The sequence below is a fragment of the Motacilla alba genome, chromosome 12 (assembly GCF_015832195.1).
Source record: "Motacilla alba alba isolate MOTALB_02 chromosome 12, Motacilla_alba_V1.0_pri, whole genome shotgun sequence".
NCBI classification, from domain to species: Eukaryota; Metazoa; Chordata; class Aves; order Passeriformes; family Motacillidae; genus Motacilla; species Motacilla alba.
The window spans coordinates 1498272-1516610 of NC_052027.1; the positions used below are offsets into that span (position 1 = coordinate 1498272).

General features: G+C 46.7%; 1 protein-coding gene across 12 annotated transcripts in view; it reads right to left on the reverse strand.

The window, feature by feature from the left end:
- ITPR1 (inositol 1,4,5-trisphosphate receptor type 1) overlaps positions 1-18339 on the reverse strand; it is a 162604-nt gene that overhangs the window by 82192 nt on the left and 62073 nt on the right. For all 12 annotated transcript variants that reach the window (XM_038149707.1, XM_038149706.1, XM_038149703.1 and 9 more), the window contains 17 exons: positions 17916-18057; positions 17263-17421; positions 16532-16704; positions 16162-16281; positions 14891-15085; positions 11595-11846; positions 9661-9802; positions 8554-8707; positions 7532-7719; positions 5884-6022; positions 5639-5711; positions 5123-5288; positions 4852-5022; positions 3899-3964; positions 3072-3209; positions 1463-1588; positions 892-1092 (listed from right to left, as the gene is read on the reverse strand). In XM_038149707.1, the coding sequence (XP_038005635.1) occupies positions 892-1092; positions 1463-1588; positions 3072-3209; positions 3899-3964; positions 4852-5022; positions 5123-5288; positions 5639-5711; positions 5884-6022; positions 7532-7719; positions 8554-8707; positions 9661-9802; positions 11595-11846; positions 14891-15085; positions 16162-16281; positions 16532-16704; positions 17263-17421; positions 17916-18057 (2605 nt within the window). The remainder of the gene's footprint in view (positions 1-891; positions 1093-1462; positions 1589-3071; positions 3210-3898; positions 3965-4851; positions 5023-5122; positions 5289-5638; positions 5712-5883; positions 6023-7531; positions 7720-8553; positions 8708-9660; positions 9803-11594; positions 11847-14890; positions 15086-16161; positions 16282-16531; positions 16705-17262; positions 17422-17915; positions 18058-18339) is intronic.

An 18339-nucleotide genomic window follows, 5' to 3' on the forward strand; every position in this document is an offset into this window, starting at 1 on the left:
GAGCTGAACAACAAAATATGAAAGATTTTTGATCCACCCATCAGGATTGATGCTCAAAAGTCAGATCTGACAAATCTGATCCTGGGGCTCCCCCTGCTGAGGAGGCCAAAACATTCCATCAGATGTGCAGATCAGCCAAAGAGATCCCATCCAATAACCCCCTTAAAGGCATGCATTCACCCTTCTCTGACCTCTGCCTTTCATCCTGGCCCCCCAGTTTCCAGTTACCCACACACCTGAAGCTGATCCTCATCTTCTTCCCCTTCACACTTGAACAGCTGAGTAAGCACATCTTGCTAAAACTCTCTGCAAGGGCTTGGAGAGTCAGGACAAAGGAGAATGGCTTCAAATTGAGAGCAGGTTTAGATGACAGAAAAAATATGGGTGGTGAGGACCTGTTCCCTTGCCCAGAGAAGCTGGGGCTGCCCCATTCCTGGAAGTGCCCAAGGCCAGACTGGATGGGGCTTGGTGCACCCTGGGATAATGGAAGGTGATTCTACAATTTCATAAAAAAACTCTCATCCAAATGCTATCATGGTGAAATTCTCCTTCTGCTTTAGTGTTCTTGAAATTAAACTACTTCTCTTCAAGCCAATTTTGCTAGACAAAGGCACCCTTGCTTCCTAACCCCACCTACATGCTGCTGGGTACAGGCCTGGGAAGTAAGTTGTGCCATTAACAACCAACCCCTCGTTACACCTGTGAGTCAGGAGCTCAGAGAGCTTTTGGTCACAAAAAGCCTGAGCTTCCTGGGAGCTGTAATGCTCTTTTTGCATGGTGAGAGCTGTCAGCTTCTTGGCAGTCCCCGAAGCGAGAGGATCAATTTGTCATGTTCACCAACTGCTATGTGCAAACTTCTGTTCAGACCCTGCAAATCTCTGCAGCTCTCACCTCAGCCATTACCATATCTTGGCATTTCTTAATGAATTTCCCCTCTGCCTTGACGATGGTCTGCAGGAACTTGATGTACTGAACGTTCCTGCCGTGCGTCTCGATGCAGTGGACGAAGTGCTGCACCACGCGCTCGTTGATCTCGCTGCAGAGCTGGAAGTTGTTCATGAAAATGTGCTGCATTGTCACTGCTTCCAGGATCTGATGGAGGGGATGAAAGGGAGCAAAAAGTCAGAGAATCGACAACCCAACACATCCCCACCGGGGTTAGGGTAAAGCCAACACTCCTGTGGGCACAGGGCTGAAGGGAACTTTGCTGAGGACCTCAGCTTTCAACACCACTGCTCCTATCTCAGCCTATTTTTCACTCCACTTCAGCCTCTTGAACTTTCTACACTGAAACTGCCCTAAACAAACATCTTGCCAACTTTTGAGGCTTTAGAATGAAAACAAAATGTGACCTCCTCAACCAATCTTGCAACAGAACAGCTCCAGAGGTATCACCAAGGACAGTGCGGTCCCTTCTCTTGCTAGAACAAAAAAATAAATCACAGCCTGAGGTTATTCTTACCCCTGGGTTAAGGAACAGGTTTATGTGCTTGTGCAGCAAGGCCTGGTTCTGTTGGTTCCCAGCACAGAAGTTCTGCAGGAACTCGTGTGCAAGCTTCATTATCTCCTGCATCCTCGTGTCTTCAGCCTGGGATTGCATGACAAAGAAGAGGGGGTTAAAAAGAATCCAAAGGTTCACCTTGAGGTGAGCACAGGATGAGCCACAGCTCCAGCAAGGGAACTGTCACGTCTCTCACACCCTGAAGGAAAACAAACCTCCACCCAGTTCACAGACGTTTGGGATGAGCTGGGCCAGCTCCACGCTTCCAAAGAGCGTCAAAAATAAAGCCCATAATAGAAATTACAGTAGTTTATTCTCTAAAAGTGCCTATTCCACAGCCAGGCCTGCCAGCAACGTGCTTTAGTCACTTCTACTCTTCTGAACATCCCAGCCCCTTGGCCAAGCCACACATCATCACCTCGGGGCTGCCCAGGAAAGCTGCCACGTCCCGCTGCAGCGCCTGCCCGCAGCCACGGACGGGGGAGCTCACGGCAAAGCAGGGATGGAAAGTTGCTTTTTGCACCAGCTCAGCCCAATTTATCTTTACTGGAACCTCCACGCTCCTTGCAGCCTCCCAAGCACTGCTGAGGAACCAGTGCCCTTCCTCTGACGTCAGCGTGGATTCCCAACCCACGACGGCAGGAGCCGCGCTTTGGAAAATTACTGTCTGTTTTTAGCTTTAAGGAATTTCATGTCTTTCCAAGGGTGAAACCCCTTCCACACTGCACATTCACATGTAGGGGACAGAAAGGTGATGAGAAGGCGTTGAAAGGTGTTTTTGCTGCTGCTTTTTTAGCAAAATATGACGCAAGGAACCACGAGAATTAACATTAATCAAAGCTACTGTGTAGAATTACTGGTTCTCAGAAACCTGATGAGTTTGAAAGAGAGGACAGCAGAGTGACCAGGAAAATGTGAAGAGGTGCCTCACCTCAGTACTGATAAATACCTGTCAGCTGTGATTAATGAGCAGCCAACGTGATGACCTTGGGGTGTGCTGTGTGAGCACAGCCCGGTGCTCTGCAGGCTCACAGGCACAGCCCAGCCCCAGTGGGCTCCAACCTGCACAGCTGCCAAGTGCTAGCCCTGATAAGGCCAATTAGGAGCAGACGACCTTACCTGGAGAGCCAGTGGGTATTTATTCACTTCTAAGGGGAGTTTAGGACTCTGCAGCTGGGGGAGGGTCTGTACACACTGCTCACAAAAGCCCTGGGGGACCAGGCACCCTCCCTTCCCTCCTTGTCCCCAGGATGGTGCTCACACAGCTGCCTCATGAGGGTCTTGCTTCCATCAACACAGCTGAACCTCAAGGCAGCACCTGCCTCACATGAAAAGCTCAGAGCTGAGCCTTAATTCTGAAGTATGATTTGTGAATATTTCTTCAGGCCATCTGTATATTCACAGGCTTCAAATAAACAGAGTTTCCCTGAGCTCCCTATTCCTGAGAGTGGGTATTTTATGGACTGTAAGGCTACATAAACCAGCCTCCGTGCATCCAATCCACAGGGAGGAGGCTCAGGAAGATTCAGAGGAGGTATGAAAAGCCTGTCAGCATGACACAAAGCCCCACCTTCTCATAAGGGATCTGCAGCAGCTCCAGCACCACGGCGTGAGCTCCCATGTTCCTCAGGAGTCGCTGCTGCTGCTTCCTGCTCTTCCTCACCGAGGCCCCCTCCTGCACGCAGAGCTTGCTGAGTCGCAGCAGGATCTGCAGGAGACACTAGCCTTAGAGCCCCAACTCTGGCTTTTCTTCCAGAGAACGCCAGGTCCCAGAGAGCAGCAACAGGGACCAACTCATCTGCAGGAGCAGAGCGGCTCCAGGCAGCCCCTCGTGGCCCAGGCTCCATCCGTGGCATCTGACTAGGGCTGCTGGACTTGGATGATCCTTGTGGGTCCCTTCCACCTCAGGATACTCTACAGTTCTGAGATTCTACACTCCTGCAGAACTCAGCCATGTCAAGTGAACAACAGAGCCACAGACACACCTTCAGCTCACACCACACCAGCACCACAGCACGTTCTTCACCTGGTATTTTCTACGTTAAATTCAACAGCACAGTGGCTTTGAGTGCAAAGTACTCAGGACAGGGCAAATTAAATGGCTTCTCCCCTTGCTTACTGCCTTTGATGTCCTTAACAATACAAATATTGTGTTACCATTGAAACAGCAGCCAACGTCACGTTTCTCACTAATCCATTCTTAAGGAAAGAATACACACGTCGTGCTTATTCTATCCTGGCTTCTCATTCAAGCTGGGATTTGTTATTACTCAGCAAATAGTTTCCACAATGGCAGAGTGACTCAGACTTTCCTGGGTGCCTCCCTCTGACTGCAGCTCTCCAGAGCTCTGTTACTCATTTACACTTCCAGTGAACTATCAAGAAGCAAAGTTTTACCTCTTTTACTACCCGGTAGTTGTAGCTGCTAGTACTTTCAGGCTTTTGAGACTTGCTGTGACCTTCCTGAGGATAAAATCAGACAATTTATTAGTAGCTTATACTACTGTCTACATGAAGGCTAAAATTACCGTTCTAGGATAGCGCCCGCTCTCCTCCTGGGAAGGACTGTCATCCTCCAGCTCTGACAGCCTCAGAAAAATACATACAATTATCCTGTCAAGTCACATTGACCTCTAGGACACAAAACAAGGTGAGGGAGGGATGATTTCAGAGGCAGCAACCTCCTGTCCTTTGCCTGTCACATTCTGTCTCTAATCAAGTCTCCCCTCAGAAAAAACCCCTTCCTTTCTCTCCCTGTCTATTATTAAACTGTCACTGCACAAATACCAAGAGATTCCTCACAGCAATGTGGACAAGAAAAGCAACAAGTGGATTACTTGTATTTACTTCCAGCAATAAATGTTCCTAAACCAGGCACTGCTTCTTGGATCCCCTCATCCAATCTTTCCTGTGTGATTGCAAATTACATGGAAACAAGATACTCTAAGAGTTCTAAGCCAGATGTGCATGTGGGGAAAATCCTTTGTTATCAGGTAGAGATAAAGCACAGTTCTCTGCTGCCACCTGAGCAGTTCACAGCTCTGCCCTTACCTTACTTGAGGTACTTTTGATTGCACAATCCCCTGCCACTGGTCAGTGCTGAAAAGACACAGCTGGGGAGCCAGAGCAAACCCAAACCAGCCCTGTCAGACCCTAAAGGTGACACCTCAGGGGCTGCTACTGGGCATCACCTGCCTCAAGTTCTCCTCTCATTCCTGCCTCAACCTGAAAGCAGTAGAGAGAACCTCACCTAGGCAGTGTGCTGGGAAGATGGGCCTTGTCACACTTCTGACAGCAGCTACACCCTGCAAATATACCCACCCAAATTCACACCAACACAACCCAATTACCTCTTTCTTCTTGTGCTCGTTTTCACCTGGCACACTGTCCATGGCCTCATCAGGACCTTGGCCTTTGTACACCCAGAGCTCAGATTTCTCCACTATTGACCTCAGCTGGTCCAAATCTTGTTTGATCTGCTTGTAGTTGTCAACATCTTGGCTGGTAACGAGCAGTTGAACCTTAGAGGGAGGCAAAGCCACGAGTTGCACAAAAAGGGCTGGGTTCAGCTGCCATGAATACATTCACATGAGGAATAACTCTCTCCAGACACACAGGTACCTGCTTGAAAGCCTGAAGGACTTCTTGTCTCTGGCTGAAGTGCCTGAAGAGCAGCTGCAATGCACCAGACACCAGGGGAGGGTAATCATGCATCGTTAGATGCAGCAGGACCCGCAGGAAAGTCCTGCCCCCGTGGTCATCCAAATCCAGAGGGGTGTTCTCCTCACTGGAAACACAGCAGGAGTTAACCAGCACATTAGACTCAGGGTCCCAGCACGTTCTAAGTCCTTTTAGCAGTGACAGAAACCTTTTCATTACTTTTAAATAAGGGGGGGAAATTGTACCGAGATTTTATTGCAGCATCGAGCTGAGGTGCCCTGAACCTGCACTTTGGCTTTCACCCACAGCACAGAGCCCTCCCCTGATGATCCTTAGGGCTGAAGAACCTGATCTCTGGTTTTTGATCCAAATAGACTCTACTCTGAGGTGCAAAGCCACTTTAGGAAAATGAAGCCCTTTTCCCAGTCCCCACTCCTTGGGATCCCTCCAGCCTGGGGACTTCCTCTCAATTAGCACCTGTGAAGAGATACTTTCCTTCCACCAAAGATCCCCTCAGCTTGTTCTTCAATGTGTTCAAAGTCCAGGGCTCCTGAAAAAATAAGACAAATACATGAGGTGAGAGTGGCAGCAAACATGTTCTTCCAGCTTAAAAAACATTTCAAACAGCAAGTGGGGACCTGAAACAATCATCCCATTATCCCCTTGAAGATTGCAGAGTCTTCCCTGAGCCACACAACCTCATTCCTTGGCAAATAACCCACCTGGTACATTAGCTGGCATTTCTTGACTACTGCTTGCAGAGGTGGATTCAGACATCTGGGCATTGCTTTCATCAAATTCATGTTTAAATATACAAAGCAGGCAGGAGATCCTGTAGTCCAACCGCACGTTCAGAATAAACTGATGGCACAGAGGTAGGAGAAATGTTGAAATAATCTGTGTATTTCCACCACATCTACAACTCACACAAAGCAAAGCTATCAAAGTGCAACATCAACTGAGTAAAGATGAGGATTTAACCTGGAAAAGTTACCCAGGGTGGAGAGGCCCTGGCACGGGTGCCCAGAGCAGCTGGGGCTGCCCCTGGATCCCTGGAAGTGTCCAGGGTCAGGATGGACAGAATTTGGAGCACCCTGGAAGGTGTCCCTGCACATGGCAGGAGTGGAACTGGATGAGCTTCAAGGTCCTTTTCAACACAAACCATTCTGAGATTCCATCTTTCCATGATATGTAAATATCACCTTCTAAACCCTCAGAATTCAGTAACATTTTCCAGGGATTTCAACGAGCATGATACACACACATAATAAATACTGATGAGTAAAACATGTTGGCAGGGTTTTGGTGCCTCATTCCTGCATGACGCTGGCATCCTCACCCCGTCCCCCAGGAAAGGAAAGCAGCACCTCCATCTCCATCCTGAACACGTGCTGCTGTTCTCCCGGGGTGCTGGGACACAGGAGCAGGACACGAGCTGCCAGGAGCCAGCTTGTGCCATACAAGTCACCACTTCAGCTGGGCTGGACCAGCTGGTGCCACAGAAACCTCCAGCCTAGCAGAGACCACCTTCTCCACAATCCTCCTCTTGAGGAAGGAGCTACAAAGCCAAGAACACTCAGAGTTCTTGCAGCTTTTGGGGAAAATGCTTAATGCCAGCTTGAATGGCCCCTGGCAGCAGGGAACACTGGCACTGAAATACCCCCTGCACATGCCAGGCCACGAGAGAAGCTCTGGCTTGAGCTGAAATTAGCAACGGGGCGAGGAAGGAATGGAGCCTCCCCTGAGCTGCATCTGCTGCCGAGCGAAGGGCAGAGCCTCCCACGGGGAAGGAACCCCAGGGCTCTCCTGCTGCTCTCCTGCCTTCGCCCACCAGGCTCTGGCAGCATGCTGACCCCCAGGGCCTGGCTGATGAAGCTACTGAGAACAAAGAGGACTCCCACACCCAGAGAGGGAAGATGCATCTCAGTGCAATAATTCTGAGTCATTAACGAGGAAAAACGTGTGCATCCCAAAGACTCTGGGGTGAGCAAGTGAGAAAGGCAGAGATGGAAGAGAGGCTGGCTGTGCATGCTGAAAAAATGGCAGGCTGATGGCTCTGCCAAGAGGAGTCTCGAGATCTCCCATTCCTCAGGGCACTTCAGATGGCCCTGCAGATCAGAGAAATTGGGAAGACAACAGGGTGGAAAACGACAGCTCTGCCTCAAGTCAGATACTCACAAATCACTGCTCAATACACAAATGTCTACTGCAAACTCTTTTCTAATAAATTCTTTCAATAATGGCAGAGCCCTGGGCCTGACAGGGTCACCCTTGCAATACTTCCCCAGTCTGAGGTCAGGAGTACATTAAGAGGCAGCAGGGCACAATTAATGCTGGAGGACAGCCCGAGGAGCTGCATCCATGTGGTACCTGGAGTATCTCGATGATCTTGAGCTTGGTGTCCATGACCAGGATGTCCTCCTTCTCTGGCTCACTCTGCTTGACATTGCCCTCGGGGGCAGCTGCCAGGGGAGTCATGGGCAGGAACCCCCCGCCCCTGAGCACCACCTGGGTCATCAGCTCCCCCACGCCGTGGATTGACCTCATCACATTGCTCCCTTCAGAGAGGAAACAGCTAGGTTAGTGTGCTGCAATGGCACTGCACTGACAGGGCAAGGACCAGCCACAGCCTGCAAAGGGAATGGTCTCAACACGACACATCCACACCCTGGGGACAGGGGAAGCCAACAGAAGCACTGCAGTGCTTGGAGATGCCCCCTCCCCTTCCCATCAGAGGCACTACTCAGCTTTACAGCCAAGCCATGGACAGAGATTCCAAGCCCAGCATCACTGGCCGGGGAGGGAGGGGATTGTCCTGCTCTGCTCTGCACCGGAGCAGCCTCACCTCCCGTCCTGGAGGCAGTTTTGGGGGCCAAAATGTAAAACCTGAAGATGTTAGAAAGCACCTAAAGGATGCTATAAAGATGGGAAAGGGACTAGATGAGGAGTGATATGAGGAGCAGCTGAGATCTCTTGGTCTGTCCAGGCAGGGCAGAGCACACTGAGGTCAGACCTCACTGGGTCCCCTCCCAAGGGGCAGCTCCCAGCTCTGCTCCCTGGGTCAGGGACAGCACCCAGGGAACAGCTGGAGCTGGGCCAGGGCAGGCCAGGCTGGATTTTGGGAAAGGCTCTTCCCCCAGAAGGCGCTGGCACTGCCCAGGCTCCCCAGGGAAGGGGCACAGCCCCGAGGCTGCCAGAGCTCCAGGAGCTGCCAGGGATGCCCAGGGTGGGATCTGGGGCGTCTGTGCAGGGCCAGGAGCTGGGCTGGGTGAGCCTGGTGGGTCCCTTCCAGCTCAGGATGCTGTGTGACTCCACTGTTCCACCCCACAGTGACATTTTGAGCTGAACTAGAGCCACCCAAGCACTTTCTGCCCTGCACTTTCCAGCCTTACCTTTACTTTCCTCGCCTTTTGCCATCTTGGTAATAGGGAAGATGGTAGTGATGTGCACACAGTCTAATATAGCAAGGAGGATTTTGGTTAGTCTGAGGAGGTCACAGAAGTTGTAGAAACCAAAATATATCAGATTTCTGGCTAAGTTAACAACCTACCAAAATAACAATAAAAAGCCTGATTAATACTAAACATTTTGCTATCACAGTCAAGTCGTCTTAACACAGTGACAAGATCAAGAACCTGGCTCAGGGTTACATTTTATCACAATACCTGGGAATTCTGCAAGACTATCTAGCTCTGTATCACAGCAGAAAGTTTTCTACTAGCCTACAAATACTGCAATGCTTGCAGTTGGTATCTGTATCTGCAACTGATATTCCATAGCTACAAAATCAGACTGTACTTGTCTCATTATAAAACAGGGCAAGACTACAGGGAAGGTACAGGTAATTTTTATCATTGTCTTACAAAAAGGATACCACACCCATAAAGGTGAGCTTTGTAACTTCCAAGCTATAAGGCTCCCCCACAAGCCCACCCCATAAAGACCCACATTAAAATATCACATAGAGGGCAAATATTAATGTAGACCCATTATTAGAAGTACATGACATCAACTGTATTTTTACAAGATATTACAGCTTTTCTTAAATTAATGGTTATTTGTTGCATGGATTTGCAACATTTTATTTGCACAGACTATTTGAACAGGTCAGCAAGTCACAGGACAGTTTTTCTCTTGGTGAACATCACTACAAGCTCTGGAGGCTCTCTGTGTGTGCACACAGTGTTTAATTTTTGAGCTATTTATTCCAGTAAAGCCTGGCTTTGCAATAACACTGAGAGCACAGAGAGCAAACAAGGCTGCTGCAAACCTCAGACATCAACTGACATGCACTAATTGTATTTCAAGAACCATCACTGCAAACTCACAAACTGCAGTGGGATTATCTGCACGAGCAGAAAGGAGCCATCTGAGGCTCAGCATTCATTAATTACACCCACTAATTACTTGCCAAACTACCTGGTGCTGAAAAAATAACCAACATTCCACAAAAAAAACCAAAAGCAAAGAATAGGATAAAATCAGAACTGGATAACTACCTCAAAAGTGAGCTTATTTTTCTCTTTATCAGAGAAAGGGAACCTCTGACACACCACATCTCTTAAATATTCCTCTACAAATTCCATTGTTTGTGCAAATCTCTCCTTAATTTCATCTTTGGAAGTTCCACTGCTATCATAGCTGAAGAGGGGAAAAAAAGAACAAAACAAAAAGAAAACAAAACAAAACTTAGCATGCAAATACACAGGGCTCTTTTCCCCCCAGTACAATTTTTCATTGGTTTGTCAAAATCTAAGAAAAGCTAAAGGCTGGTAAATAATTTATCCAAATGAGGGAGTCAGGACACTGACACCAGAATTTCCTGGCTTTTGTTGGTTTATCCCATATGCTCATTAGGTACTATTTTAAAACATCTGAGGAAAACAAAAAAAAAAAAAGATAATTTTGTCCCAAAAAAGCACAAAAAGCAACCTCATTATTTGAGTGGAAACAATGACAAGTGATGTGCAGCACTCAGGAGAAAGGGTGGCCAAGAGAGGCTGAGTGGGGATGGTATTTTCCTCCAAATAAAACCAATATATATGCAAAGCAGATATTAATTTTTAATATAAATTCTAGGTTTTTTTCCTCAGTACGTGCAGAGTGACTTTGAGAAGGACAATCCCACCACCTCCCACAAAATAATACTTCTGCTTCCTGCTTGATCACTTATCACTGGTGAGCCTCTGCCAGAGCTAAAACCATTTGGTTTCATATTTTGGCCTAGAAATTTGATTTATTATCTACTGCATCTCTCTCAGCAGAGAAAACCAGGCTGGCAAGGAGGGAAATACAAGAAACCTCTGAACACCTGCATTAACAGTGACGAGACTTAAATTCCTCAGACATAACTTCAATTTTAGGTGTTCATTTTCTCCAACTGAAAAAAAATGAGCCCTGAAGAGCTGAGTACTATAAATTTGGAATTATTAATTATGAAGTTAATCCAAGTGGTCAAGAAACCACATGCCTGCTCCAGCTGTGGTTTTGTGTAGGTTTCTGAGCACTGTGCCAGAGGATTTTCCACTGGAAGTTCAGGAATGTGTCCTTGTTTGAGCATCTTCCCCCTTGTTTCTGCTGGTGGTGGTGAGCTCCCACAAGGACAATCTGTCCTGAGGGGACCACACTCAGAAGAAATGGCCCCAAATTGGGGAGGTTTAGAGAGATTTTAGTGAAAATGTCTTCACTGGAACAGTGGTCAAGCCCTGGAACAAGGGCCCCAGGGCAGTGGTGGAATCACCATCCATGCAGTGACCCAAAGACGTGGATGTGGCACTTGGGGACACAGCTCAGTGGTGAGTGCTGGACTTGAGCTTGAAGGGCTTTTCCAAGCTTAACAATTCTGTGTTCCTCCTCCAACCAAATGAGGCAGGAGGAGAGAGGTCCAGGTCTGGGTGACTCCATGGTCACATCACCCCTACAAGCTGTGACCACTGAGCTCACACCACTACCAGGGAGCTTATTTCACCCTCAGCAGCACCTGACAGGGTGTTTAATTTATTTACAAACAGCAACTCTATAAACAACGCATGGCTTCAGCACCAATGCTGCCTTAAAACCCCACAGCTGCTGCATATGGGTGAAACCTCATAAAGTCATGGCTCAGGCCTGGTGCTCGGGCTAAGCACAGCTGATGGCTGGGCTGCCAGGGATCTGTGAGAATCAGCCTGCACGTCAGAATCAATCCAGCAGTCACCCCTGTGCCTTGGGAACCAACCTGCACCTGGGAGAGGAGGGACCGGTACCCACGGCACAAGAAGGCTGACGCCTTTAGAGAAGAAAGTCTTTGGCGAGCTCTAGCAACTCATAACCAATGAACTGAGTAAGAATGACACAGGATGCTTCCAGAAAGCCAGGCAAACGCGGGCTGTGAGGAACAAAGACGGGTGTGAAGGTGCCCCCAGCAGCGCCCGCCCGCCCGGCGCGCACTCACTCGTCGATGGCGATCTCGGAGGGGATCTCGGACCAGAGGCGGGCGTACTTGACGGGGGTCACCTGCTCCTGGGGGTCCCTGTCCACGTGCATGTGCAGCATCAGGCGGCAGAAGGAGGCGCGCAGGTCGTAGGGCAGGTTCTCGTCGGCCATGCAGCGCAGGATCAGGTCCACGTCCAGCTGCCCCGAGATCTCGTTGATGGCCAGGTACTGGCGGTCAAGGCACATGCGAGCAAAGAGGTTCAGCTGGTATCTTCAGGGGGGAAAAGGAATTGCAGGTGAAGGAAATTGTATGCGAAGGAAATTATGCGTGTTAATTTAGGTGGGCTTGAAGGCTATGGTTTAATTTCCTGTGTCAAGTGTGTGTATATAAATATGTATACATATATATATAAAATCAACTTTAACCATTAGAAACAAAGCCTATTTAAATAAACATATATAAATATATATATAAAGTATGCTTTATATACATAAAAATAAGCATATGTAAATATATATTTAAAAAGTATTCTTTATATACATAAAAATACATATATATAGTGTATATATAAATCAAGAGGTTCAGCTGGTATCTTTGCAGCAAAAGGAAAAAAAGAAAATCATATGTGTTAATCTATGTAGGCTTGAAGATTATGGTCTAATTTCCTATGTAAAGTATATATAAATACGTATATAATCTACTTTAACCATTAGAAACAAAGCATATATAAATACATAAAAAATAAGATGTATAAACATATATAAAGTATACCTTATAAACATAAAAATACATCTATATAGTGTATACATAAAGCAAGAGGTTCAGCTGGTATCTTCAGGGGAAAGGAGAAAAAGAAAATCATATGTGTTAATTTATCTGGGCTTGAAGAGTATGGTCTAATTTCCTGGATAAAGTATATATAAGTATATGTATAATCTACTTAAACCATTAGAAAAAAAAAGCATAATATATATAAATAAGCAAATATATAAAAATATATATAGTGTATAAATATATATATACTTTATAAATATATATATAGTGTATATATAAAGCAAGAGGTTCAGCTGATATCTTTGGGGCAAAAGGAAAAACAGAAAATCATATGTGTTAATCTATGTAGGCTTGAAGGTTATGGTCTAACTTCCTGTATAAAGTGTATATATATAAAATCTACTTTAACCATTAGAGACAAAGCATATATAAATAAGCATATATAAATATATATAAAGTATACTTTATATACATAAAGATATATATATATAGTGTATATATAAAGCAAAGAGGTTCAGCTGGTATCTTCAGGGAGAAAAAGGAAAAAAAAGAAGAAATTATATTATTTAATTTATGTAAGCTTGAAGCTTTAATTTCCTGAGTACCGTAAAGTATATATAAATATATATACAATGAACTTTAGACATCAGATACAAAGCATATATAAATATATACAAAGTAAATATATACAAAGTATACTTTATATATATTGTATATAAAGCAAAGCATAAATAAATATAAAGCATATATAGAAAGTATATAAAAAAACATTTAAAGCTTACTATGAAGTATACTGACACACCCTGGTGTATTAACAGAACTAATATTACACTGTCTGTCAATACAGCTCCATCCTCACTGTGGAAAGAAGAAAGCACTCAAACACTAGCAAACAGTGGAACAACAGACTGAGGCAAACAGCGCAGAATCAATGACACAGAATCACTCATTAAATATCATAAAATCACTGAAGGCACTTAAGGATGACCCTGTTTCACCCCCTGCCATGGCAGGGACACCTCCCACTGTCCCAGGTGCTCCAGCCCCAGTGTCCAGCCTGGCCCTGGGCACTGCCAGGGATCCAGGGGCAGTCCCAGCTGCTCTGGGCACCTGTGCCCTCACAAGAAATAACAAATAATGTTTTTTATGAAAGCTGCAGCAGAATGCAAACAACACTTCAGGCAACTGAGCCTAAATACTGTGTAAGGCCAAAGGCTCCTGACAGGGGCTGAAGCCACACTTTTCCCTGAGGCAGCAACACAGATGGCTGCAGTCATCAAAAATGATGAAACAACGACTGAGCTCTGCTCCCTTCAGTGAGAGAACAGGTAGAGAACAACTGAACTTCAGTCCTCAGCTTCTCAGACCATGAACTGCCCACTGGCACCTCACTTTTGGGCAGCCCACAGGCTGATAATTCACCTTTAGCCACAGAGCACGTGCCCAGCACTCAGCAGTGCTCACAGGCTGCTGCTCAGCACTGCCAGTGTGAGGCTTCCTAAAGAAAAGATTTAATTGACAGCAAAGTCCTTTCATTTTTAGTAGTCCTCATGGAATTTAACCAAACCATATCCTAAGCCCTTCTTTAGGCATGTTTATGAGGTATAATGTAGACTACAAACAATTAACACTACTGCTGTTATGCCAATATATACACACACCAAAATTCATCAACTCCATGTAAAACAAAATACCTACTTTGAAAGCAAGTATGTTTTAAAAAACTTTTATGTAAGAGTTCTCTTTTTGAGCTCCAACAGGCTCAAATAAAACCAGGTATTAGGAATTTTCCTGCAAGAATCATTTCAATGAAAGAAGCAATTCAAAACAAAATGGTTATTTAAACAAACAATCTAGTTGTGCTTTCTGCACTGCCACAATTGAGCCTGTCAAATGACTCTCAGGGGTTTATAACCCAGACACAGGAATTTGGTCTGGGCTGAAACCTGACCTTACACTGTGCCAAGAACTCGGTGTCTTGTCAAGTCATCTGGAAAGCTCCCCCGTGTCAGAGCTGCCCAAAGCACGGCCTGGGCTGTGCAAACAGCCCTGCACACCCTCCACACCCAGCCCGGGGCACCAACACAGCTTCATGCTGGTGCTGCTGCCAATACAGAACCACTAAAGCTTGGGGAGAAAGCAGGAGGCACAGAGAACAGCAGTGACTTCTTGCAAAGCAAAAGCAAAGCCATCCACGCACCCAAATCCTGCAATCCCCAAGCTCACAGGCAACCCAGTGGTCACCTGCAGGGGATTTTCCAACACCCACCTCCTGGAAACCAAGCACAAAGTGCTTGGGAAATTCAACGCACTCAAAGCCTGAACTATTCTTTAAAAATCAGGGTAATCTGGCTCATGTCAACACCTGGACTCCTCACCACGAGGAGCTGCGCTTTCAGCTCTCACTTTGAGAGCCTTCACCCTCCCTCTCTGAAGGCTGCTTTGTGCATGAAGCAGGAGCTTTGCTCCCCAAGCACACCCTGTGCACACAGAGCTCCCCGGGCAGCCCTGCTGAGCTCAGAGTGCTGCGTGCTGCTCACCTGTAGTAGCTGAGCACATCCCTGTCCTCCTTCTGCCCCTCCTTGGCGTCCTGGGCCAGCTCTCGGATGCTCTTGCTGCGGATCTCCTTGTTGCTGTCCCTCCAGAACAGCCACACTTCCTCCTCATCCTCTCCAACTTCCAAGGCGTTTTCTCCACTGGACACCTCCTCAAATTCAAATCGTGAGAGCACCAGCCTGGGGGAGAAAGGGGGGTTATACTCCAGACCCACACACATCCTTCACATCTCTTTTAAGACACTTGCTAAATTGTATTTTGCCCTTTCAGCAGCAGCATTTTACTATACCAAACCACTGGGGTGTAGTATTAGAAGCATTAGATTATAAGCTTTCCATTCAACCTTCCAAAGATCAACATTTCAGCTCCTTTCAAGTGAAAATTATGAAAAAACAAGGAAGTTAAAGACACATAATAATGGACTTTCAAAACCTTCTTTACAGGAGAGCTGGTTCAAAGATCATTCAACAGACCAGGAAAAGATATGGGAAAGAAAAAATTGATTCATTCTGTATCCCATAAATGCCAAATGGATCAGAGTTTCTGTTTATGTGGTGAAGTAACTAGAAATAAATGAGCTGCTGATACTAAAAAGGCTTCCAGCAAAGAAAATATTAACATCTGAAAAAACCCCAAATGAAATACTCAAGGATAAATAAGCCATGTACCAATATTAAGAGTTCATGGAAGTAAATACAGCCTTTATGATTTCATGACAAGAATTAAATGTGCAAGTATACTCTCAGCCATTTGTGTTTTAAATACTACCTGCTTCCCTTTTGCAGTATTTTGATAATGGTTATCTATTCCCTAGCACCTATATTGAATAAAGCCATCTTTACCAAAGACAAACAGGATTTGGTGCCTGCTCTGAGGCCTCAGCAGTGGCAGAGCAGAGCTGGAGACCCAAAGCCTGCCTCAGAGGGAGGAAAGGTGAGCAGAGCTGGAGCACCTTCTGCTCTGCTGCCAGCTGAGCTCCCTCAGAGCTGGGGAGGATCAGCCCAGGAGCCTGCACACCTCCCTGCAAAGCCTGTGTGCTTTGGATCAAACAGGAGAGATCTGAGGGGTTTCTGCTGCGGGGCTGAGGATGCACCTGGCAGACACCTGCTGTGCCCAGCCCTACTCCCTGTGTTTGAAAAGGATCCCACACAATTAATTCCCTGCTTCCCTGGGATGTGCCAGCAGCGTGCTCAGCTCTGAGCCACCTTCCTTCTGCTTCGCACCAGGAGAGCCATCTTGAAAGGCACAAACTTACTTGGTTTCAATGAGAATGTCTGCGTTGGCTGGGTTCAGCACGGCCTTACAAATCAGCTCCTGTGTCACGGGAATAGACTTGTTCATGGAAACGCACAGATCCGAGAGGTAATCCAAAAACCTGTTGGAGAGCACGAGCCAAAAGGGTATCAATCACCGTTGAGATCTGCACTGAAGCAATCTACACTCCAGGAAGCAAACATTCAGAACTCCATTTGAACAGTGCAGAGCGAGACTTGCTGCCCGAGGGGACGGCAGGGCGAGTGCCAGAACACAGTGAACTGGCTGTGCTTCCTCCTGAGCAAGCTGGCAGGTACAGACTTTTCCCAGAAGGAGAAGGGTAATCACACATTCAGAAATGCAGCTCTCACCTGGGCTCCCTATTTTTCCTCACGAGACTCACAAAGGTGTCAATCTCAGCAGCTGTGATGTGCTTCTCCAGGAGCTTGCGGTTGTTATGGAGCAGGGCTGTGATGGTGTCCTCAGCCAAGACATCGTAGCCAATCTGCTTCTGCATGAAGCCAAACTGCTTGGCAATGTATTCCTTCAAAACACACAGGCAAAGAGGAAAGGGGTGTAATTAGCCCTCAGAATTCAAAATAATAACAGAAAACAGGTGGATGTTTGTCAATACCAACATCCAAAGGAGCAAGCTGGGTTAGATCCAAATTGTTTGTGTGAAAGAAAGCAAACAATGACAGACAACCTCAAAAACCTCCATCCTTCCTGGGCTAGACAGCAGCAAGGCATTTATACTTATCTGACAGGACCTTGTTTCTAATACATGGCAACAAAAACTGAACAGCCTTAACTTACAGGACAACTTTCAACGGAGCCTGTAGTCAGCAAGAGTGAACAGTCTTATAATTGACCTGTGTGGGACAGTTAGAAATTCTGTTGTTTTCTTAAATCCCACTTAGAACCAGTGCTAATTACATTACTCTGATACATGGAAAACAGAATGAAACTGAGCAATCCCAAAACCTCTTGCTGACTGTGCAGCCACAGCAGAGCAAGGTTCACTTCATGGGACAAAGCCTTTTTTTCATTTGAGCAGAGGAACCACGCTGGTGCCATTGATCATGACAGAGGTATTTCCAACCTGATTTTTCCTGTAGTCCTGCTGGGAGTGCCTGAGCACCCTGTAGCAGAGCCTGCAGATGTGCCTGAAGGGCGCGTGGCGCTGGTCCCCCAGCTCCTCCAGCCGCAGCATCGGCCCGTCCCCGCTGTCCGTGAAGGGTGCTTGCAACAGCTTGAAAATCTACAGGTTTAGTAAAAAACACAGACACGGCCCCATGAGGCACTGCCTCCTCCTGCTCGTAACTAGTGCCAAAGCTCTGTGCCTTTGTATTTCAAAAGGTGCATCAGAAATATGCTGCAGCCACCACGGTTCCTGGCCACGGAGCAGCCCGGACAGAAGACGCTGCTCACCTTTATTCAACACCATCTGCTGGCATTTTTAGTTGCAGCAATGGTGAGCCTACAGCCCACTGCCCAGAGCCTGCTGAAAGCTGGGAACTCACAGCACCTCTTGGTCCCAATAATTTGAGACCAAAGTTTCACAGAGCCACAGAATGGCTTGCGTTGGAAGGGATGATGAAGATGATCTTGCTCCGACCCTCTGCCACATGCAGGGACACCTCCCACCAGGCCAGGCTGCTCCAAGCCCCATCCAGCCTGGCCAGGCTCTCTGATACCAGGTTCTTTTTTCCAAGAACTCTTCCCATAGGCAGAGCTCAGAAAACCCCAGCCTACCTGCTTTAGAATATTCTGCTCTCTCATCAGCTTTTGCCGTTCTCTGTTAGGTTTAGAAAACACCACCTCAAGGACATCCTGGCCAGAATTAGTTCCACCAGTAACAAAGTAGACCAAATCCTCCAACAGCTTGGTAACAGATCTGTGGAAAAGCCAGAAGCTGTTAACAGGAGAATACAAATTCTCTGTGCTAAAAGAGCAGTGCCAGGGTAAGTTTACACAGATTTCTAAATGCTAAGTGAAAAACTAACAGCAATTAGAGATTGGATAAAGCTTAGAGGTTCGCACTAGAACTTAAAATTAGAAACTAATGCTCCTCCATTGCTGCAGCCTCACTGTCCAACAGCTAAACCAGAGCAGCAGCAAGGCAAGAAAATCCTTTTAGGACAACTCTACACTTGCCAAGTTCTATTTGGCACTTCTT